The sequence below is a fragment of the Schistocerca cancellata genome, chromosome 8 (assembly GCF_023864275.1).
Source record: "Schistocerca cancellata isolate TAMUIC-IGC-003103 chromosome 8, iqSchCanc2.1, whole genome shotgun sequence".
NCBI lineage: Eukaryota > Metazoa > Arthropoda > Insecta > Orthoptera > Acrididae > Schistocerca > Schistocerca cancellata.
Window position 1 is genome coordinate 582700640 of NC_064633.1, and position 24513 is coordinate 582725152.

General features: G+C 42.4%; 1 protein-coding gene across 3 annotated transcripts in view; it reads left to right on the forward strand.

Annotated features, from left to right (window-relative positions):
- LOC126095216 (E3 ubiquitin-protein ligase ariadne-1) overlaps positions 1-24513 on the forward strand; it is a 100881-nt gene that overhangs the window by 15559 nt on the left and 60809 nt on the right. For all 3 annotated transcript variants that reach the window (XM_049909954.1, XM_049909953.1, XM_049909952.1), the window contains exon 4: positions 22240-22308. In XM_049909954.1, coding sequence (XP_049765911.1) covers positions 22240-22308 — 69 coding nt within the window. The remainder of the gene's footprint in view (positions 1-22239; positions 22309-24513) is intronic.

Sequence of the window (24513 nt, forward strand, 5' to 3'; positions counted from 1 at the left end):
TTTTCCTAGGATTTATTGGGTCTACTTGTTCACTTATTTGTTTCAATTGGGGAAGTATTTCATCAAGGTTATTTTTATATTCCTAGTTTGTTCTTCATATTCCTTGTTATTTATTAATTTATGAGGGTCATAGGTTCTCTCCTTTTTGGGTGGGATTTTTTCTTTCTCAGTGGGGTGAATTTAATTTTTATTTTTATGAAGTAATGATCTGATTTGGTGTCAGTTCCTCTCAGGACTTTCACATTGCAGATTTCCTTGTGGTATTTCTTATCCATGCAGACATGACCCAACTGCCATTCTCCTGTTATCCAGTCTTGGTGTTTCCAGGTTTTAAGTTTATTTCGTCTTCTTGTGAAATATGTTGATTTTGAGATAATGTCATGGTTTCTACAGAATTCCACCAATCTCATGCCATTCTGGTTTGTTCTTCGTTGAGCTGGCCATTTCCCTACTACATCTATGTATCTCTTTTCCCTTCCTAATTGGGTATTAAAGCCTCCAATTAAAATTTTGGTGTGATTTTGGTTGATGTTTGTTGCTGTCAGATCCAAAAGCTCCCAAAATGCATCCACATCTCCTCTACGGTCTTTTCTATTATTTTTGTCATTAGTTGGGGCATGGGCATTTATTATTATGTTTGTTCTATTTGCCGCTTTTATAGTTAATGTGGAGAGCCTAGGAGATTGTGCTTTGAATCCTATTATGGAATCTATCATTTTGAGGTTGACCACGAGTCCCGTTCTGAATTGTGGGCATTGCTTCATTGCTCTTTTCTCTGGTATTCCCTTTTAAATTCTATATCCTTGTCATTCTATTGGTTCTTGAAATCAGGTTGTCAGAATCCCCTTTCGATCAGTTTCTTCTGTCAATATTTAGAGTTTACCTGGTTGAATGAGAGAATTTATATTGTACGTCACTATGGTACTTATCTGTTCTGTCTTTAGTCTAAGTTTCAGTCTGCTGTCAGTCTTGAGTATTTTCAGATGCTCCGGCTCATCTAAGTTATCTTTTAAGTGGCTGCCCACCATATCCAAATGCAGTCTTTCCTGGCTATTGCCACGCGGTGGAATTTTCTTTAAAAGATTTCCTTCCATGGTTGACTGTCAAAGGTGTTCAACCTTGTGTGGAGAAAGCTCTGAGCTACAACTATGTTTGTGAACCGTAGAGGGGCCTAGTTGTTCAGGGTTGAAGGGTAGGCATTTCCTCCATACCCTATAAATGCTATGGTTTTCCCGCCAATACTTGGGTGGCTGATTGCAGTGGTTTCCCACTGGGCAGTGAGAAGCCTTTATAAAGTAATCATTCATATATTTGGCAAGTCTTTTTTCTCAATATTAATATATATGGCATTTTAAGCATTATTTTCCTGCTGTTCATGTTTCTTTTCTGTTTCACTCTTCACAATTTTGTATACATATTTAGATTTGTTGTCCAGTGGCCTTATTATGCTATCGTTTCTAAGCAGCTTTGCATTTGCAACTACCTATTGATACTGTTTCTTATCAGTCTTTACATATTCTGTAAATTGTGGATCTTTTCATTTGGGAACTAGCCTTTTTAGAGTCCTATAGGAAATCTCAAGTCCTCCGTAACTCAGGTACCGTATTTAGCGATCCCAATGAGTATACACTGGTCAGTTTCTGCAAAAACACATTTTAAAATTGTTCTTGAATACTGAATAGAATTAATTGTAAGCATTGTTAGTACCTGGTTCTGAAAGCACATCTAACCAGGGTCCATATCTTAGACTGTTTGTAAAACTAGCACAGTCTTCTGCAGAGAAATTTCATCTATAGGAAAGATACACATTCATTTCTTCCACTGGTGTAACTGGAATTGTAAGGATAAAGGCGTTATGATCAGCTTACTCTAAATCAGGATTGATAATTTCTGCCCCTATGGTGACCATGTTTAAAAATTGCTGTCTAAAAGACTTTCAACCCTGTTTGTTATTCTTGTGGGACTATTTATAAGAGAAAACATGTTGGAGCTGTTCAGTACATTAACAAATAGCTCTTTAGATGCAGATTCATCCACATGGATTGTGTTGAGGTCTTCACAGACTATAGTGGTGGCTTTTTTAATAAATATAATGTCCAGCAGAGACTCTAATATTTTATTTATGTAGTGTATGTGTCCCAGACACAAAGAGTTTAGGAGAGTCCATTTACAGATACAGCGGGTGCCTTGAATATACTTTATAGTGGCACATCCTTGTAGAATGATGGTATGAACTGGGAAAGCAATGTTGGCGTTGTGTTGGCTTTGTTTGGGGAGGATGCTGGCAAAAGAAGTGTTTCCATCCTCACAAGGGGGAGAGTAGGTCTCTGATAAGACTGACATGCCTAAACTTGGGTGTGGGGCTGAAGGTGATGCCCTTTGGATAGGACTGAAACTTCCATGAGACAAATGTTGTTTGTGGAAAGTTCAAAAACTGTGTTTTGTTTGGATTCTGGATTTTGTGAGGTGTTGGGAGGGACTTTTGGAGGATGTGATAAATTAAAAAGGTCAGTTAGGCATTATATGGATGCTACGAGAGGTTGACAAGGGGGCTCCCTGTGGGTAAGATAGGTGGTGATGGACAGTGGTACCCCAAGGCGGGAGTAGGACATCACAGGTTGGACACTTTATGGAGATGGTGTCTGGAAAGCTCTTTCAGGTGTTGGAGTGCAAGAGTTTCAATCATAGAGATGTGGTGTATGTAGTAAAGATTGCACAGTAACAATATCTTGCAGAGGGAGCAGAGGTGATTCTGGGATGGCTGTGTCTGAAGATGTGTTTCGGCAGTACCAGGTTTGCGAGGAACAGGAACTGCCTTTATTTTTCCGAGGTGATAATTAAAACTTTGAATTGTAGTTTATGCTGTTAGTGCAGTTTGGGTAAAATCGTTGTGGTTGTATCTCTTGAAACTGTCATAGTAATTATTTTGTAAATGAGGGTCTGACAGCTTGTAATAGCAGCTGTGCATATTTACACAACACATTGTGGTTGGCTGGTTTTCCTGCTGTTTAATTAGACATTGTGTTTGCTTTTGCAGACTCTACAAAAGTGTCTTTATATTGCAAAAGATAGTGTAAAATTCTTGTTTATATTTTAGCATTTCCTCTTTTGCAGCACTGTGTGAAACTGGTGGAAAAGTTCTTGACGTGTGTTAAATATATGACCATTGTTAAATTCTGTAGGAAAGATGTCTAGGCTCATATGTAAGAAAAAATTGTTTTCCTTTGTTATCTTCTTCCTTCATTTTCTTCCATTTTATGTTACACAATAATAATAATAATAATAATAATAATAAACCAGATTATGGCCATTGTAATGGTTCCACCTTGAGCTGTTGGTTTATTAACAAGTACTTATTTTATTATGTTTTGTACAGTTGGCTCTCTTCTATCTTACAAGCCTTCCTCAAGTGCTATAGATGCCAAATTTCAGAACTGTCTTGTCTCCTCTTAGTATAAGGATATATTACAACACGATGAAAGTGTTAATGGTTGAACAGGTGGTATTGGTTTCCAATAGGCATAATATTTTGGCAAGCAACTACGTTGCTATCATCAGGTGCACAGACGAACTAACCACCAAGGCACTAGTGCGGGGCCTTTATCTTGTCCCCCCCTCCAGGTGTTCCCAACGTGGTCCTGGGGTGTATTTTCCCCTCTTAATTGGTTTGCGTTGCACCTTTTCTAAATTTTCCTCTTCCGCTAATAACCAATAGTTAATAGGTGATGCACCTTTTCTAAATTTTCCTCTTCCGCTAATAACCAATAGTTAATAGGTGATATTTTACTATAAACGGTCATTTTACTTATATATGGGCTGAGTATTGTTCCATGACATCCTGGAGTCTAGCCCTTGACCCAATATTGTTCTCGTTTTGTGTCACTATGACCAGATACCGCTTGGAAATTACTTCAATAATACGCTGATTTACTTCTGTGTCATTATTTCGTTGCATATTAATTTGCTGGTTTTGAAGTGAATACACCTGTGAGTTTATGAGTCTGATTTCTTCCCCCTCAATGGTTATTGTTATTTAGACCGTTATCCCTGCTGTGAACAGTTTCATTACTGCTTACTCTACAATAATTGGATTCCTTCGACCATGGTAAGGAATTAGGAAAGGATTTGTTATTCCTGTTCCCTGAATTTCAGTCTTTCACTGAATAATTTTCATTTCTTTCAGTATTCAGAGTGTCTAAACGTTAATAACTCATTCTCGGTTTTCCACACTCTATACAATATTTCTTGTCGAGCGTGGTATGTTAAACATCTAATGAATACTTTTACTAAGTCCATTTCATGTATTGGATCATCTAAGTACTTAGATTTTGTCAAATGTCATTCTATGTACTTTTTATATGTGCCCCATGAATTGCTGTATGGAGTAGGGTCTAATAACTTTAAGATTAATTTTTAGCATCTCCTATTGGACATCCTAATGTGAAATCTATTTTGTTTAAGTCATCCCACTTTTTAGGTAAAGATCTGGCAAACACTCTCAAAGAATAAATTGGGTGTACATCACCATCTGGTTTATACTTTGTAAATTGCTTTGCTAAATTATACCCATTTCCTATATATAAATCCTGTATTACATCGTTAGTTGCTCCTGTCATAGTTTCAGGTTTACTATTTTCTAATTTCTTTTTAGTATCGTCTGTTACTTCCCATATTGTATTAAGTTCTTGTTTACTGTTAATTTTACCTTCCCCCAGAAGTGATTTTGTCATTATTTATTTCTGTTTTGTGTTTTACGTCTTGCTCTACAAATAAGTGTAAATGTTTTTCCAACTGTTTTATAGCATCAGGTGTCCTAATTACAGCATTTTTCTGTATGGACATGATACATTTATTTGCATCTGAAATACTGGCTCGTACTGCTTGGAATTGGGAATTCACATTATCTACATAGCCCGTCCACTGTCGGGTTGTTATTCTATGTACACTTTCTTGTAAATCATCTGTTAACACTTGTTTACCTACTTGTTGTACCTCTACTGACACTGATTCTCGTAAATCATTTACTTTAGAGTTTATTTCCATTATTTTAATGTTTTGATTATTAATTTGTGTGTTAAAGTTAGATTCTGAGTTATTTTTAACTTCTTGTATTTTACGGCTTAATACGCCATCTATTGATTCAGTAATTTGTTCCTTAATGGACTTAATTAATTATACTTGTTCCGCTTTCCATCCTTCCGTATCCTTCTCTGCTTGTTCTTTAATTATATCTTCCAGTATCGATCTTAACTCCTCGTTTTGCATTGCCGTTTTTCTTGTGATCAGCATGCACTATTTATTACTAGTCGACAATATTAACATTAAACCCTATACTCACAGAACTGTTCCTACTTTTTAAATGTTCATGGCTCATCCTTCTGCTGAACTGTGAACTGCATGCTGGTTGTAGAACAGCCAAAGCCGACTTCTGTCTTGTGCTGTGTGCTGCCATTGACTGGACTACACAACACCCCGTACTCGTGTAACTGCTCGCTGTTCTGCGTTGATAAATCCCGCTGCAACGATGTCCGCCGTATGCGTTATTCAGTTGAAACAATTTTGTTAAGTTTTGAACTAATTTCATGCACTCATTGCTTATAATATGAGTGCACTTTCTGCTGCCACTGTCTTCTTTATTCTTTCTGTTTCAGGTTTGTGACAGTAAATTATATTTTCCATTCATATATCTGTTTAATATTTGTTCTTTGACAGTTCGTTCAAAAGAAGCTCTTAATTATTTTAGATTTATTGTTACGTGCGTTATAAGGCACTGTTGTTGATCCCTAGTTGCCAGAAGCAACTTCTCTATCTTCTATTCTTTGGAGCCGTAATTCTGACTCAAATAATTTTCTGCACTTACTTGCTGGTGCATTCTCCGTTCGCGTTTACCAGGGTTGCCGTATGGGGTGCATTTTTCCATCTTTTCCTGCTGCTATTTATTTTTTAAGATTTGTGGTGAGTCTTGTACCAGCAGTAGTGAGAAGTTGTGTCCCTAGCTGATATAACAGGGCAATATTTTGACAACCCTAATACACCATCAGATGAAAGTAGTAGTACCTTTATCCTCTCTTCTCAGACAGGGTGTATACGGCCCGGGACAACCGGGAGATCCGGGAAAAACCTGGGAATTTTTTGATCCGGGAGAAAACGCAGAAAAGCCTGCGAAGTTTTCGTTGTTTTAGTTTTCAGTGAAATTTTTGTAATTTTGACTGGTAAGAATCGCTACTCTAACAGAAGATATTACTGTATCCTGCTACTGCAGAATAATACTGCAAAAATAAAACCTGAACGAGAAAAAAACGAAAATAAAACATAAATTGCGAAGGAAATGTGCCATATACAACAAAAAAACACAGAGCTCATACAAGCGTTTGCCAACAGCAAAATGTGTCAAAGGCTTTAGGAAGACTATGCAATGCTTCATAACAACAGATTGCCTCTGATGCGTGACGTCGCAACTGTTTACATTAGATTCATTTTAGCAGTTACGAGCAGGCTCATGTGCGTGCGCAATTGAGTGGTGTACGAGTAGTACCTTCTCCCACTTCTGGCTACAGAAATGTGGCTGTTGGCTATGGAAGCAGTCACAGCAAGCAGCTAGATGCACCCGGGGTGCGGCAGTATCTTAGTATTGCCCCGGTTCGGAAATATCGAGATCCGAGGCTGATGTGCAGAGCAGTCTGAATTATAGTGGGGAAGTGTGTAGCCTGCACGTGACCCGTGTTTACATTTAGTGATTTTGCTGTTTCCTCTCACATCAAATGAAAACAAGATTGATATTTATGTCCAGGAGCTATCAAATGAATTAAAATACATTTACATAATCACGGGAAGCTAATATACGTTGTTAGTTTCAGATTTTATTTCCACTTCTCTGACAGCCATGCATTTATCGCCTTGTAGAACAATGAAGTTTTTTTGTCGGTTTTCTAAAGAAATTTGGTTTTTATTAATCTTTAGTTCGACACTATTGGCTAATTTCAACTGCTCACTGCATTTCAAGTGCACGTTATCATCTTCTAGCACGTATGGCACTATGCCATAATAAAGAATCAAAAATGAGTTAATACAGTACTGGTACTGAAAGAAAATTTACATCCTGAAACCCACACTGAAAAGCTTAATATCAGGTCGAGGTCTTCGTCATTGGGAATCTGGGCATACAAATGTGCTCTTTAAGCAAGCACTTTAAATGTGCCATTTTAGTATGGTTCACAAAATTCCGATGCTCTTGGAGTATCCTCTGATGTCTTCTTCTTCTTCTTTTTTTTTTTTTTTTCGACATAGTGTAAGATCTTTTAATGTTTTACATGTACGAATGTACAGGCTTTCTGCATCATAGCAGCTGCCAAATTGCAGTGGTGCCTGTTATCTGGTGCTCTCTGACGACTACTGAAACGAACCTATTACTAACAGTTCACAGGACAATATTGCCCTCCTGCGGGTCCGGGGATTAGAATAGGCCCGAGGTATTCCTGCCTGTCGTAAGAGGCGACTAAAAGGAGTCCATCCCCCTCACGGGGGTAGTTAGCGCCTGCGTCCGGAGACGGATGGTTCCACGACCTATAATTGTGGTCTTTTTGGTTTTTCACTTCTCGTTTCTTCCTTCCTTTTGTTGGTTCCTTTCTTTGCTCTTCTCCACCTCACTGTCTTCCTTACTCTTTCCCTTGACTTCTCCTTGCCTTCTCATTGCCTTCTTCTCCTTGCCTTCTCATTGCCTTCTTCTCCTTGCCTTCTCATTGCCTTCTTCTCCTTGCCTTCTCATTGCCTTCTTCTCCTTGCCTTCTCTGGTTTCCGCCTCGGCGTTTGAGACAGTCTGTCCTCTTTCTCCCTTTCTCTCTTCTTTTTCCTCTTCTTCCTTCCTCCCTGTGCGTGCCTGAAGGCCGACCCACGCGTTCGCACGCGTAGCCAGTGACGGGGTAACGCGTAAGTACCCGCCCTGGGTAGACATGTAAGGCACGCGCGTACCCCCTGGTAAAGGCCAGGCCCGGGGAGGGGTGATTGCCTGAGCTGATACCTTCTGACCATGCCGATTGGTCCCTCCGTCTGTTTCTCGGGAGGTGTGACCTGAGGTGTAAACATTCACCTAAGGCGGGAGTGCCCTCTGAGAGAGTCCCCACAAGGAAGGAGCGCGCCATCGGAGACGCTGGCAATCATGGGGGATTCCTCCGCAATGGATTCTACTCCATCGCTTTCGACTTCTGCCCAAAAATGGAAACGTGACCAGCCACCAGTGACAAAAGTACTACTGTCTGCCCCACAGTTCCTCGTCGTTTTTCGATCTGAGGACGGAAAGGATTTTTCCTCTGTCAACCCTTTCGTTGGACACTCACCCCCTGTCTGTAATGGATTTTTAAGCATTCTTTCTACTTTTAGTTTCTCCAATTTTATGAGTTTGTTCCCATTGCTGCTGGTTTTCAATTTCGGTTTTTTACTGTCTTAAGTCACGGGCTGGGCGCTAATGACCATAGAAGTTTTGCGCCCTAAAAAAAAATAAAAAAAAATAAAAAAAAATAAAAAAAAAACCTTTCGTTATCCAGAAGGGCGTAGATGCCATAGCCGGATCTGTCAAATCTTGTACCAGGTTGCGTAACGGTACCTTATTACTAGAAACTGAGAGTGCCTTTCAGGCACAGAAACTGCTTCGGGCCACACTCCTGTACACGCTCCCTGTCCGGGTGGAGGCCCACCGAACTTTGAATTCGTCTCGTGGTGTAGTCTATACTAGCTCCCTCGACGGATTGACTCACGAGGAGATTCAATCTTTCCTCGCTGAGCAGGGCGTGACGGCTGTCCATAGGGTCATGAAAAAGGTCAACAATGACCTTGTACCGACCCAGACACTTTTATTGACCTTCGATAGTGTTAAGCTGCCATCGCGCATCAAGGCGGGCTACGAGGTTACTTCTGTTCGCCCCTATGTCCCGACACCTATGCTCTGCTACCAGTGTCAGCGTTTCAATCACACTCGACAGTCTTGTTCCAATGCGGCTAAATGTGTCACTTGTGGCAGGGATGCCCATGAGGGTGACTGTCCACCTCCGTCTCCTCGTTGTGTGAACTGTCAGGGTGACCATGCCGCATCCTCCCGCGACTGTCCTGTCTATAAGGAAGAACGCTGTATCCAAGAAATTCGGGTCAAAGTGAAAGTGTCCACCTCGGCTGCTCGCAAGCTATTGGCTAGTAGGAAGCCCGCGCTGCTCCCAGCGGGGAAATACAGTACTGTCCTCGCCTCTCCTCGGACTACCAGGGAGGTAGCAACCCAGACATGCGATCTGACCTTCAGCACCACGGTCGTCCGTTCGGCCAGTGCTAAGATCGCGCGGTCGACGTCTCCTCTTCCTCCCATCACCCCACAGACACCAGCCCCTTCATCAGCTTCTGCTAAGACGAAGACCCCGAAGTCAGATGCACGGGCCTTCAAGAAGGAACCATCCCGTGCAGACTTCCTACGTACCTCGACCTCCCAGCCTTCGACTGGTACTTCCACCAAACGTCCTTCCAAAAAGGCTCATAGGAAGCACAGTTCTCCTTCTCCGCCACGGCGCATTTCTTCTCCTGCGCCACCCAGCGGTTGCCGCCCCAGGCCGTCATCCGTTTCGCCTGGCCGCACCGCTGGTAGCCGAACATCTGGCCGTTCACCAGCGGAGGAAGCTCCCCCTCCCGGCCATCCTCCCGAGATGGCCGATGAACCTATCGACCCAATGGACGATGACTGTCCGCCTACTGATAGCGGCGGCAGTGCTCGCTCGAAGCCAGGCCCTCAGCGGCCTTCGAGGTGACCCCTTCTTTCATCTTCCTTTTCTTACGATGGCACTTATTCACTGGAATATTCGCAGCATTCGCTCCAACCGAGAGGACTTGAAGTTGCTGCTCCGCTTGCACCGTCCGCTCGTCGTAGCCCTCCAGGAAACGAAGCTACGCCCATGCGATCAAATTGCCTTGGCACACTACACCTCTGTGCGTTTTGACCTACCCCCTATGGTAGGTATCCCAGCTCATGGAGGGGTTATGTTGCTGGTCCGGGATGATATTTACTACGATCCCATCACGTTGCACACCGGCCTGCAGGCAGTTGCCATCCGCATTACTCTCCCCACTTTTACGTTTTCCTTTTGTACCGTTTACACTCCATCGTCATCTGCCGTTACCAGGGCAGACATGATGCAACTTATTTCTCAGCTACCTGCACCATTTTTGTTAACTGGAGACTTCAGTGCCCACCATCCCCTTTGGGGCTCTCCAGCATCCTGCCCAAGGGGCTCCTTGTTAGCAGACCTTTTCAACCAGCTCAATCTTGTCTGCCTCAATACTGGCGCCCCTACTTTTCTTTCGGACACATCTCACACCTATTCCCATTTAGACCTCTCCATATGTACTCCCCAACTTGCACGCCGGTTTGAGTGGTATGCACTTTCTGATACATATTCGAGCGACCACTTCCCGTGTGTTATCCATCTCCTGCAGCATACCCCCTCTCCGTGCTCCTCTAGTTGGACCATCTCCAAGGCAGACTGGGGGCTCTTCTCTTCCAGGGCGACCTTTAAGGATCAAACCTTCCCAAGCTGCGATCGTCAGATCGCCCACCTCACGGAAGTCATTCTCGCTGCTGCTGAATATTCCATCCCTCACCCTACTTCTTCTCCACGTCGCGTACCGGTCCCCTGGTGGTCCGCAGCATGTAGAGACGCTTTACGTGCTCGTCGACGTGCTTTACGCACCTTTAAACGCCACCCTACAGTGGCGAATTGTATCAATTATAAACGATTACGTGCTCAGTGTCGTCGTATTATTAAAGAAAGCAAGAAAGCCAGCTGGGCTGCTTTCACAAGCACCTTCAACAGTTTTACTCCTTCTTCTGTTGTCTGGGGTAGCCTGCGCCGGCTATCTGGCACTAAAGCCCACTCACCAGTTTCTGGCTTGAAGGTCGCGAATGACGTCCTTGTGGCCCCTGAGGCTGTCTCCAATGCCTTCGGCCGCTTTTTCGCAGAGGTTTCGAGCTCCGCTCATTACCACCCTGCCTTCCTCCCCCGCAAACAGGCAGAGGAGGCTAGGCCACCTAACTTCCGCTCCTCGAATTGTGATAGTTATAATGCCCCATTCACCATGTGGGAACTCGAAAACGCACTTGGCCGATCACGGTCCTCCGCTCCAGGGCCTGATTCTATTCATATTCAGATGCTGAAGAACCTTTCTCCTGCGGGTAAAGGTTTTCTTCTTCGTACATACAATCGCATCTGGATTGAGGGACATGTTCCCGCATGCTGGCGCGAGTCTATTGTTGTCCCGATTCCTAAGCCGGGGAAGGACAAGCACTTGCCTTCCAGTTATCGACCTACCTCGCTTACCAGCTGTGTCTGTAAAGTGATGGAGCTAATGGTTAACTCTCGATTGGTTTGGCTGCTCGAGTCTCGACGCCTACTTACCAACGTACAATGTGGATTTCGTAGGCGCCGCTCTGCTGTTGACCATCTGGTTACCTTGTCGACCTTCATTATGAATAACTTCTTGCGGAAGCGCCCGACCGCGGCTGTGTTCTTTGATTTGGAGAAGGCTTACGACACCTGTTGGAGGGCGGGCATTCTCCGCACCATGCATACATGGGGCCTTCGCGGTCGCCTCCCTCTTTTTATTCGTTCCTTTTTAATGGATCGACAGTTCAGGGTACGTGTGGGTTCTGTCCTGTCCGACACCTTTCGCCAGAAGAATGGGGTGCCACAGGGCTCAGTTTTGAGCGTCGCTCTCTTCGCCATCGCGATCAATCCAATAATGGATTGCCTCCCAGCTGATGTGTCAGGCTCCCTTTTCGTGGTCGATTTTACCATCTATTGCAGCGTGCAGTGTACACGTGTCCTGGAGCACTGTCTTCAGTGTTCTCTTGACCGTCTTTACTCCTGGAGTGTCGCCAATGGCTTCCGTTTTTCTGCTGAGAAGACAGTCTGTATTAACTTCTGGCGCTACAAAGAGTTTCTCCCACCGTCCTTACGACTCGGTCCCGTTGCTCTCCCAATCATGGAGACAACCAAATTTTTAGGCCTTACATTTGACAGGAAACTTAGCTGGTCTCCACATGTGTCATATTTGGCCGCCCGTTGTACCCGTTCTTTAAATGTCCTCCGTGTTCTCAGTGGTATGTCGTGGGGAGCGGATCGAACCGTCCTACTTCGTCTATATCGGTCAATCGTCCGCTCCAAGCTGGATTATGGGAGCTTCGTATACTCCTCTGCACGGCCATCCATCTTACGCCGCCTCAACTCCATACAACATCGGGGTTTACGACTTGCGATCGGAGCATTTTATACTAGTCCCGTAGAGAGTCTTCATGCTGACGCTGGTGAATTGCCACTCACCTACCGGCGCGATATACTGCTTTGTCGGTATGCCTGTCGGCTACTGTCAATGCCCGACCATCCGTCTTATCGTTCCTTTTTTGACGACTCTCTCGACCGTCAATACGGGTTGTATGTCTCTGCCCTGCTACCCCCTGGAGTTCGCTTTCGTCGCCTCCTTCAACACCTTAATTTTTCACTCCCTGCAACCTTTCGAGTGGGCGAGAGCCACACGCAACCTTGGCTCCAGGCTCAGGTCCGCGTTCACCTTGACCTCAGCTCGCTCCCAAAAGAGGTTACCCCCGGTTCGGTCTACCACTCCCGTTTTTTGGAACTTCGTTCGACGTTCATCAACATGACTTTCATTTATACAGATGGCTCTAAGACCAATGACGGGGTCGGGTGTTCCTTTATTGTCGGGGCACACAGTTTCAAATACCGGCTCCATGACCATTGTTCGGTCTTCTCAGCTGAGCTCTTTGCCCTCTACCAGGCTGTTCTTTACATCTGCCGCCACCGATATTCTGCTTATGTCATCTGCTCCGACTCCCTGAGCGCCATCCAGAGCCTCAGTGATCCGTACCCGGTTCACCCTTTTGTACACCGGATCCAACGCTCTCTTCAGCAGCTGGTGGACATCGGTTCTCCGGTTAGCTTTATGTGGGTTCCTGGCCATGTCGGTATCCCTGGGAACGAAGCTGCAGATGCCGCGGCCAAGGCTGCGGTCCTCCAGCCTCGGACAGCTTCTTGTTGTGTCCCTTCGTCCGATTTTAGCAGGCTCATTTGTCAGCGCATTTTATCGCTGTGGCATGCCGATTGGGCTGCACTTACAGACAACAAGCTTCGGGCCATAAAACCTCTTCCCGTGGCTTGGACGTCCTCCTCACGCCCTTCTCGGCGGGAGGAGGTAGTTTTGGCCCGGTTAAGAATTGGACACTGCCGGTTCAGCCATCGCCATCTGCTGACGGCTGCGCCGGCGCCGTTCTGCCCATGTGGGCACTTGCTGACGGTTCGACACATTTTCATGTCCTGTCCAGAATTTAACACACTGCGTCTAGATCTTAACCTGCCAAGTACTTTCGAAACCATTTTAGCGGATGACCCACGAGCAGTTGCTCGTGTTCTTCGTTTTATCAATTTGACCAACCTCTCTAAGGACATTTGATGATGCTGTTTTTTAATCCTATGCCTGTCAGTCTGTCTTTTATCGTGTTTTCCTTTTTAGTTGTTGTTTTAAACTTGTGCCTCGCGGTGCATTCTTAACGTTGTCAGGGCGCTAATGACCATTGAAGTTGTGCGCCCTAAAACCACAAAAAAAAAGGGACAATATTGCAAATGGTGGTTTGAAAAGTGTTACTTTCAAAGTAAATTTCCTTTTACGCAATTTAAACTATGTGCAAGAATATACGATGAATTTCTTAAATCGCATAGCGTTTTATGATGAGCCATTTAGAAGTATTTCGAGCCTAGAAGATCAGACACTCATGTCGTTATTCCTTTTTGTATATCCTTAACAGTGATGTTGCTTTTAGCTGACATCACGTGTCCTGTGGTCTGAATATCCGCTGTCATCGGCTAGTGGGATCATGTGACATGAGCTATGACTGGCTTACAAAAGCGCATCACAATCTCGATTACAATGGTTCGGAAAGTAACATGCGGTGTTTGGTGGAATTCGAATTCGAATTTATACTTTCGTAATACAAAAATATGCAGCGTACATGTTACTGCACATCAAAAAGCTTTCCAAAAGGAGTTTTCTTCATTGAGTTTCGTTTTCTAAAGTGCTGGGGAATTCTATGCCCGTGTATAAAAACATAACTGTTCAAAGGATTGATAAGTTTTACAGTTCCGAGGGAAAATAAACTGTCACTTAATAAAATGGGAAAAGTGTGTTTTCATCCAGGAGTATTCTTAACTGGGAATTCCGGGAAAAATCCGGGAATTTTTTTTCCTTGTCCGCATATACACCCTGTCAGAGTAGTTTTTTTGGTCATCCAAATCCTTCCATGCCGTGTCACCTCCCTGTCAATTCAACTGAAGTGAAGATTCCTGGAATGCTTCTGCAAATTTTCTTTGTTGTGCTACCAAATAAATAGCAACACTTCTCACAAACAGGGCTATATTTGGCCCAGCATTTTCACTATTACTTTCCACAACACAACTAACAATTGATACGGTAATACCACTCTCTTGAGTACATTCAAACATCCGTACGTGTGTACTGTAAGACCTGGGGGGGGGGGGAGGGAGGGGGGGCAGAAAAACAAACTATCGCCCTTCAGTTGTTCATTACAACCTTGTTGGTGTGTCGTTTACTCCATAGCTCTCAGATCAGGCATTTGCTGCACCATGGCACAAATGACTCCCGGACGACCAGTGGCTGTAATACCATTTTTACTGGTCCCCTTCTCACTGGCTCCACCACTGCTCCACCTTCACTGCATACAAGAAAGGAAAACAAACAGTTTCTCTTTCCCACTATATTTATCCTTATTCAATTTACTCATGAGCATCTCTTATCGACAGCTTTGCAATGGAGTGTTGGGATGTTTACAAATATCCTGAAACAGTACATGTTCCGCCATTCAGACAAGAGATATCTTGCTTAAGTCTCAAGTTACATACATGTTCTTTTTAACAATTCTATTATCCTACTCTTACATCTTTAAGCTACCTTTACATAATTTCTCCAACATAACTTTTTATAATCATTAATGATCACTCTTGACTATGTTTTCTTAATTACTTAACTACTTTGTTCCTGTTTGGTAGGATTCATTCATTTTCTTGATATTTGTAATATTATTTCTCATAGCTTGTTACTTTCTTTAAGAGTATGGCTATCTTTTCTCGATCAGCCGAGGTATCTGAGGAACATGCATAGTAATACAAACATATTACTTGTCATAGGTCAACTTTTCTTAGGTGTGCTTACTGCCTTTTATTCATCATTCCTAATTAGAGAGTACACTCCACATTTCAGATGTATTTATATCTTCCATTACCTTTCCTTCTTCTTTCTCCCATATTACTTTGAGGTTCCCTTTTGACTTCCATGTCTTTACTCTATTTCAGGTGTTAAGTTTTTCGCTTACTACCTACTTCATATTTAAACTCATTACATGTCTAAGTATTCTTAATTTCACTCTATCCTTTCTTTTGTTCTCTCTTTTCTTAAAACCCAAGCTCCAGCTAGCTTAACGATTCAAAACATTACTGTTTCTACTGCCCTCTTCTGTGAATCCATTTTCTGTACCTCTATCCTATCTTTCTATTTGTCATCCTACTGTTATAGTCATGTCAAATACTATTTAGTACTTGTTTGCTTGTCCTTTCTCCCCTCCTAATTTATGATGTGAGTAAATAGATATATTCTCTATGAACCATAAATTATTTCTCCCATTTAGTCCTGGACAGTGATCTGTCTTAAATAAGATCTCTTTATTATAGTTACCTAGATTGCACCTACAACCACCACTGTGAAAGTCTATTACCACTGCATATTTCATTAACCAATCTATTCCTACTAATACTTGCATATTTATTTTAGGGGCTATTAACATGGTTTGTTCAAACACCAATTGATCTATTCCAAAAGTAATCATTGTTTCCCATTTCACTACATTACTCTTAGTACCTGTAATACCTACAGTATGTACTCCCTTAACAGGTAACTTAGGAAATTCCTTTATTTTTCCACTTAACAGCCATTCCTCTGAAATTATTGATATGCCATTTCCTGGATAAATGTAAATTTCCACCCCAATATTTTGCCGGTCCCAATACATCACCAGATGAAAGTAGTATTACCTTCATCCTCTCTTCTCAGAGTAGTGTTTTGGTGATCCCCGTGTCGTGCCACCTCCCTGTCAATCCAACTGAAGTGAAGATTACTGGAATGCTTCCGTAAGTTCTCTCTATTGCGCTACTTGAAAGTAGTATTACCTTCATCCTCTCTTCTCAGAGTAGTGTTTTGGTGGTCCCCGTGTCGTGCCACCTCCCTGTCAATCCAACTGAAGTGAAGATTCCCGGAATGCTTCCATAAGTTCTCTCTATTGTGCTACTAAATAAATAGCCACACTTCTCACAAACAGGGCTGTATTTGGCCCAACATTTTCACTATTACTTTTCACAACACAACTAACAATTGCTTCAGTAATACCACTCTCTTGAGTACATTCAAACTGTGGTGTCACCGCCAGACACCACACTTGCTAGGTGGTAGCTTAAATCGGCCGCGGTCAATTAGTACATGTTGGACCCGCGTGTCGCCACCGTCAGTACTAGCAGACCTAGCGCCACCACATGGCAGGTCTAGAAAGACGGACCAGCACTCGTCCCAGTTGTACGGACGACATTGCTAGCGACTAGACGTACGAGGCCTTCCTCTCATTTGCCGAGAGACAGTTAGAATAGCCTTCAGCTAAGCACATGACTACGACCTAGCAAGGCGCCATTAGCCTTACCTACTTTGAGAGTTATAGTATAAATGTCTCAAGAAGAACGCTGTATTCATCAGAGAATAAAAGTTAAGTATAAAGCAACTACGTACTTTTCTTGCTACCATTCAATAGTTATCCTGTTCCAGAATTCACGCCCGTCTGCATTACATCGCGTGCCTTTCGGCTACCTCCGAGTGGCGTGGCTCTTGCTACGCCACAACACAAACATCCATACATGTATACTGTAAGACCTGAGAGAAAAAAACAGAAAAACAACTACCGCTCTTCAGTTGTTCATTACACCCTTGTTGATGCATCATTTACTCCATGGCTCTGAGATTCAGGCACTTGCTGCACATGGCACAAATCACTCCCAGACAACCAATGGTTGTAATACCATTTTTACTGGTTCCTTCATGCTGGCTCCACCAGTGCTCCACATTCACTCCATACAAGAAAGGAAAACAGGCATTATTTATTCTTATTCAGTTTACTCACGAGCATCTCTTGTTGATGGCTTTCCAGTGGCATGTTGGGATGTTTACAAATATCCCGAAACACTACAGTCGCCGCCCAGGCGCAGTGTGTCCAGCACCCGTTCCATTTGTGTTTCGCACCGAGAGGCACGTGCCGGCGGTATCTTCTAAATACCTATGCCTGCTCTTGAAGTCAGTTCGTGGTGGGATGTCTTCTCTCTCCTTTTAATCAGATTCAGAGTGTGTTGCCAGGTCTTACTAAGGATGTAACTGCTGTCTCGATTGATCAACAGTTCCTGTACTCGAATCTTGATAGATTCTTTAATGACACAGTCCCAATATTTGGATCTCAGTGTCAGAACCTTCGTCTGGTCGTAATTGATTATCTGTAATTCGGAGAGTCAATGTTCAGAAGCCGCCAACTTGTTAGGCTGCTGCAGTCTGGCGTGCCGTGGATATTCTTGGCAGCGATCTTCGATAGTACATAGTATACATGGTTTGATATATGTAAGTCATGCCACATTCACAGGGGATCTGGTAGACCCCGGATTTCTGTAGTCCTAGATTTTCCATGGCATTATCAAGCAGTGCTTGTGTCTTAATTGGTGGGCGGAAGACAGTCTTCACTTGATGTTCTTGAAGATTTTGACCATATTTCTCGATAAAGCACCACAGAACAGAATAAATGCTATGCCCCCATCCTGCTGAGTTTCCTCTTCTGTTTCCTCCAGTTGTACAGTTGGTGAGGGACGTAGAGCTGTCCGAATTTGCTTCTCTGTGTAGCGCCATTTGTCTGCAAAACTGACCTCAGACGTTAAAATTCTTGGTTAAGGCTCTCATTGTCAGTCAGGATGTGGGCCCTGTGGACCAGTGTTTTGATGACACCGTTCCTCTGCACTGGATGGTGGCAGATTTTTGCATGTACTTAAAGATCAGTGTGTGTCTTATGGTACACGCTGTGGCCCAATGTGTCATCTGCTCTTCTTTTAACGAGGACACCCAGAAAGGGGAGAACTCTATCCACTTCAACTTCCATGATAAACTTGATGTTCTGGTGTTTAGAACTGAGATGTGTGAGGGAACCATTCAGCTTGATCTACCATGTGGCCATATGACAAAGGTGTCATCAATGTAGCAGTACAAACAGGTAGGTTTCCACTGCCCTGAATCAAGGCCTTCCTCCTCGAAATGTTTCATGAACAAGTTGGCGATATCTGCTGAAAGTGGACTCCCCATGGCTACTACTTCCCCGTCTGCTTGTAGTATCTGCCACTGAAGAAAAAGTATGTCAACATCAGGATGTGCCTAAAAAGGTTGGTTATCTCTGTGTCAAATTTCTGACCAATAATTTCCAAGGATTCCAGCAAAGGCACCTTCATGAAGAGAGAGAACATCAAAATTCACAAGGATGTCTGAATTACGAAGTTGTTAAGATGCCTGACAAAATCCACTGAGTCGCGAATATGATGTGGATGTTTTACAACATAAGGGCTAAGTGTATCCTTCAGGTACTTTCCAAGTGAGTACGTCAGAGCACAAATGTTGCTGACAATCTGACGCAAAGGCGCTCCCTCTTTGTGTGCCTTCGGGATCTGTAAATTATTGGTGGAACACATGCTCTCTGTTGCAGCTTCTTCACAACATCGTCTGGTAAGCCGCATTCCCTGAGAAGAGCCATGGTCTTCCCTTCCACTCTCTTGATAGAATCAGTGTTGATCCTCCAGTATGCGATGTCTTCTAGGAAGCCCCACATTTTCCCAATGTAATCCTGATGAGGTAAGATCACAGTTGTGTTGCCCTTGTCATCTGGTAAGACTACAGTGTGGACGACAGGTTTCGTGATGTACTTCTTGAGCTGCAAGTCACACAGATGCCTGCTCCACTGCACTGATGATATCCATGATAGATGTGGATTTAGGAGTTGGTGCAAAGTTGAGTCCTCTCTTAAGAACTGAGAGCGCGTCGTCATCCACTTGCCTCGCCATGATATTGATTATAGTATTGCAGAGAGCCTAAGCAGGTTGTCATTCTGATAAACACTCGAATTTTGATGTCTGATGTCCAGCGGCCTTTCTTTGCGCAGAGTCCGCTGTGGCTCATGTGACACCATCAATCCATTGCCACATCCAGGACTTGACCTGGTTGGCTGGCACGCACCCCTGGGCGTGGATCGCTAATGGAACGGATGCTGCACACACTCCACACCGGGGTGCGGACCACGTTGGGGACACATAGCGGGCGGGGGGGGGGGGGGGGGGGGATAAAAGCCCGGTGCCTCAATGGTCAGTTCATCAGTACACCTGATGATGATAACGTGTTCACTTGCTGAAATATTGTGCCCGTTGGACATGAACACCTGGCTGTTCACTTGTGAACTCTTTCATCGTGAAGTACACTGGTATAAATTGAATAATCACATATTACAACATGTTGTTGGCACTTACAGCATTTGGGAATGCCGTGTAAGACCAAAACTTGCTAATTGTGCAAAATGTAATAATATAAATACTTGGCAGCAACCAAGATAGAACCATTACAGTGTCCTTTAACAGCTGTGGCATGCTACATAAAGAAAATTATTGAAACACAGAAGTTGCTCTGAAAGTGTGGTGAAAGAAATGTTAAGTTGTTGCCAGTTTACAAATTTACTTTTACATCTGTGCAGCATTATCTCCTTCATGTTGTACACACTAGTACACAGTGTCTGAAACACTCAGCACTGCTCTGTACATCTCCCTGTGGAAATTGCTCAGAAACAATTCATAGGCAGACACAACTGTTCCCAGGGCAGAGCTGGGATGTAAGGTGAATACAGGTTTGTGTTCCGCACCCTCAGAGAAGTGCTCGTGTTTTGGCTAACCCACACAAGACAAGTTAATCCAACCCCAGTTCTACCTTGTCTTTGTGTGCTTGCTCGAGTGCTTTTCAGTGTGTTCAGGATGGCAGAATACTTCTGACAGACTGGTCTGTTGCTTCTGTTGTACATCCTTAAAGGGTGCTTTTGAGGCAGTTATGAAGTTGCCCACTCACCTTGTTTATCTTCATTCCTGTATGTAATTTCCTCAAGTCTGAGGACTGAGGAGAATGATGACAGTGACTTTTTTGTGGTAATGAGTATGTTAATCCCCCAGGTACATTCTTCACTTCTGCTCGATCCACACACGTTGGATCAGCAGGGAAAATCCATACTTGTGATTGCTCTTTGGTCTCAGTTTAGATATAAACAATTTTGCTAATTACAGTATGGAACATAGATTTTGATCTGTTTACCTTTCCGGCACCAACAGGAAAAACTCAAAAACTGTGGGCCTCCCGCATCTCTGGATTGTACAATGTGGTATCTGTTGACTTCAGAGTTTGGCAACTTGTAGAATCTTGTATAGGATGTCAGTAAAGGTTGCTATTTGAACCTTAAGACTACAACAAATAGATAAGTAAATGTGGGAAACATTGTCATTGTTCTCCAAACATGGAAATCTGTAATCTTTATTAGTAAATTAGCAACAGTTTCTGGTGATTAACTGTTATCTTCAAGAGGATATAGTTCATGTTTTGATTCATTGAACCAGCAAAAGACAGTGGCTGTGGGAAGAAACAAATCCTCAGATGCCCAATGTGTTTGCTTGAAGCTCAGTTTGAAATTGTAATAATCATTTTTATATAAGTGTTGTCCAATTTCATAATATCATAGTACTATGTTTTGTCATAATTTTTGACACTGATCACTGACAATTTTAACAACAGTAAAATTTCAATGAAGCAAGACTTTCGAGATAAGTGTACTCAGTCACAATCTTGATTCATAATGAGTTAGGATTAACTCTGGAATGTATAAACTGAATACTGAATGTAACAAAAGTTTGTATAAAACATGCCTCTTTCTGGTGTTCAAAGTGGAGTCTTATATTTCAGATAACAAGTTCCTGGTAGATATCAAGCAGGAAATTGAAAATCCCCAAATGTTCCAAAACAAAGTAAAAATAAAAACCTTATTACCCACTCTTATATTTAACAAAATATTGAACTTGGAGATGTATATATTTGGCTTAACTAGTGTTTGTATTAAATGGATTTTGACTTTTGACAGTGTATAGAGAGCTGATAGCACTTTGTGTACTGGTATTACACTGTTGTCAGGTGATCTCATATATGTTTGACATTCACACTGGGTGCACTGAAGAACGGGCATATTTTATGATTGCAGTAGAGCATGTAGTGGTTTTGTAGCTATAGCTGTAGTGTTATTGATTTTCAGTGTGATTACTTTTTTGATAACTTAATATACAGTGTTCTTTCAGTTGAGTTCTGCCACAATCACGTCTGAAGATGAAATTGTATACTTTAAAAATTGATTTTGTGAATTAAATACCATCATAAAACAGCTGAATGGATTATCTAGTAATGGTATATTAGTGAAATACAGTTGAACATGCCGTAGATTCCACCCACAAAGATGAATTACACAAAATGTTGTAGGTGTAGTTACATAAATGCTTTGTTTCAATTATTATATGCAAATGGCCGCTCAATAATGTAGGAGGGGGAGCAATGGTTTTCAAAGTATAACTTGGCTTCTTCCACATTTTTGAAAGCACTCCTTCATGATGGGATGCACAATCTGACAGAGTGTGTGAATAAACAACTTGAGATTGTAACTCACGCCCAGACCCTTGCCTTTTGTGACCACACTCATAGTAAGTTATTGGAGCATTTCCTATGGTCCAAATCAAAGTATCAGTCTGACAGTACATTTCCAAACTCTACAGCGACTCATCCATGTTTCTTGCTGAGCTTGCAGTTGTAAGACTTATGACATTGTGGGAGATGCCATGGTTGTTTCTGTAATGAAACTCACTGGCAGAGTATAACTTTATTTTAGAGGTAATGTTTGTTGCTGTTAATTTATGCATTGTAAAAGATGAGACATTTGAATCAGATTTACATGCATTCTTTGTCATCATTTGATAATTGAAATTATTTATTTTGCAGTTGCCAAGGAAGGGGTCAGCAACAGGAACAGAAGAATGTGAGATATGTTTTTCAGTCTTGCCATCTTCAGTAAGTTGTACTTTGTGCCTCTTTATGGTCAGTGGTGAACTGTTCGTGTGTTTATTTGTGTCAATTCTAAGGATACATAATTTGTTGAACATACTGTAAAAGTCTGTTCTGCATTTATCAGAAGGTTGATCCAGCATTAGAATAAACACACATTTTCTATGATTCAATTAATACTTCTCATTGCACTTGTACTCACTACAAAATATAACTGATCCTTCTTGATAATTTAATATCTGTGAAGTAAAATATATTGGTATGTTATGTGAAATAGCAAGAAACTTTAAAAAGTAAAGAAACTTTTAAAGTTAAAAATTTAAACATTCTTGATTGCATAAAAATGTTTACATTGGTGACTAGTTTGTCTATTTGCAGAACACCTTCAGATCTTTCTCCAGTGGTGTAGCAGATATTCTTAACTAACATATTGTTTTACATTTAGTTTTCCTTCTAAAGGAGTATATATTATCTACATTTATCATACATTAACTCTATTTTAGAGTTTGTTAGAGGCTATAATTAATCTTTACGCAGTTTAGAAAACTAGTGGTTTTTACCACTGGTCTTTCAGTATCCATAACAGAAATCTCTTTTTGTGTATTTGCTTCAATTCTTGCAGGGAGTTAGTAATTTTATTAGCTCAACAAATTAAACGATAGTCGGCAGGCTTAGTTTAAAGTTATTTGTTCACTGTGCTGTAATACACTGCACCCAAACACAATGCAGCCCCACTGTGAATGCTGTTCTCGAACAGGAGATGAGTTGGCTGTAAGCACCTGGAAATTCCCCTGACAACTGTCAAACGATTGGCAACTGCTGCCAGCTGGTATATTGCAAGAGCTCCCGAGAATCATGTTCCTGTGGTACTGGTACCAAAGGTACCTCAGGTACTATTCTTATCTGTGGATCCTGTCTCCTTTGTAGGAACTATGGGATCTGTCATTACTCTTCCACTTGAGTGTGAGTGGCATGTCAATGGTAGATCTAGGCATCCTGTACACGATAGATGGGGGACAGAGGACTCAGGGTGTTGCACCAATCCCCCTAACCAACAAGCTCAAGGTGTTGTCTTTCACTGAAATGTAAACTGAGCCAGTGGAATTCATTTCACCTGCTTTGTACACAAAAGGTAGGGGTCTATTAAAAATTAGCAGTTCAAACATATGGTGAATAATGATACCCCTTAGGGAAATGGCAGCAAGGGACGGCAAGAAACATGGAGGAGGACACTCAGTGTATGTCTGGAGGCCTCATTCAGCATGTTGGAGAGGCTGTCTGGCAGCCATTGACAAAACAGGGTGCAACCAACAAGAGATTGTGATGCACATTGAAACAAACAATGCTTGTTGTCTGGGCTCTGAGGTCATACTTGAATCATTCCAGCAACTAGCAGAGAAGGTTGAGAAGACCAGTCTTGTGCACAAGTTTAAACAAAGCTCACAATTTGCAGCATTGTCCCCAGAACTGATTGTGGTCCCCTTTTTCTGAATCAAATAGATGGACTGAACCAAATACTTTGAGGGTTCTGTGATAAGCTAGCCTAAAACCTCCTGGACTTTCACCATAAGCTTGAGAACAGTAGGACCCCTTAAATGTTTCAAGTATGTGCTGCACATCAGAGGCTGCTACCTAGGTAGCTGACTGTGTATGGAGTGCACAGAAGAGTTTTTTTTATACTAGGCGATACTGTATTCACTACAGATAACGATAGCTGTAGGAGACTAAGTATAACTGTAAGGTCCAAAAGAAAGCCCCCCCCCCCCAAGGCAAGAGTACAAAAACCATAGTAGTTAACTGACAAAACATTTGCAACAAAGTGTCAGAGTGAAGTGCTCCTGAAAAACAGTGAAGCTCACATATTAAATACAGAAAGCTGGTTTGAACCTGAAATTAATGGCAGTGAGATTTTTGTGGAAAATTTAACTATGTAAGAAGGATAGGCTAATGAGGGTAAAAGTTAAAGCTACATGTGAGATTGTGTGGGCAGGACTCAGTATCAGGGGTGAACGTAAAATGGCTATTGGATCAGTCTATTGCCCATGAGAATCATCTGCTGATGTAACTGAATATTTCAGAGACAACTCCAGTGTGCTTGTACTTAAATTCTCCAATAATAATGCAGTTGTCAGTAGAGACTTCAGTCATCCAACAATCAATTTGGAAAATTAGTGTTTTGTTAGTGATGGAAGAGACAAAAGATGCTGTCAA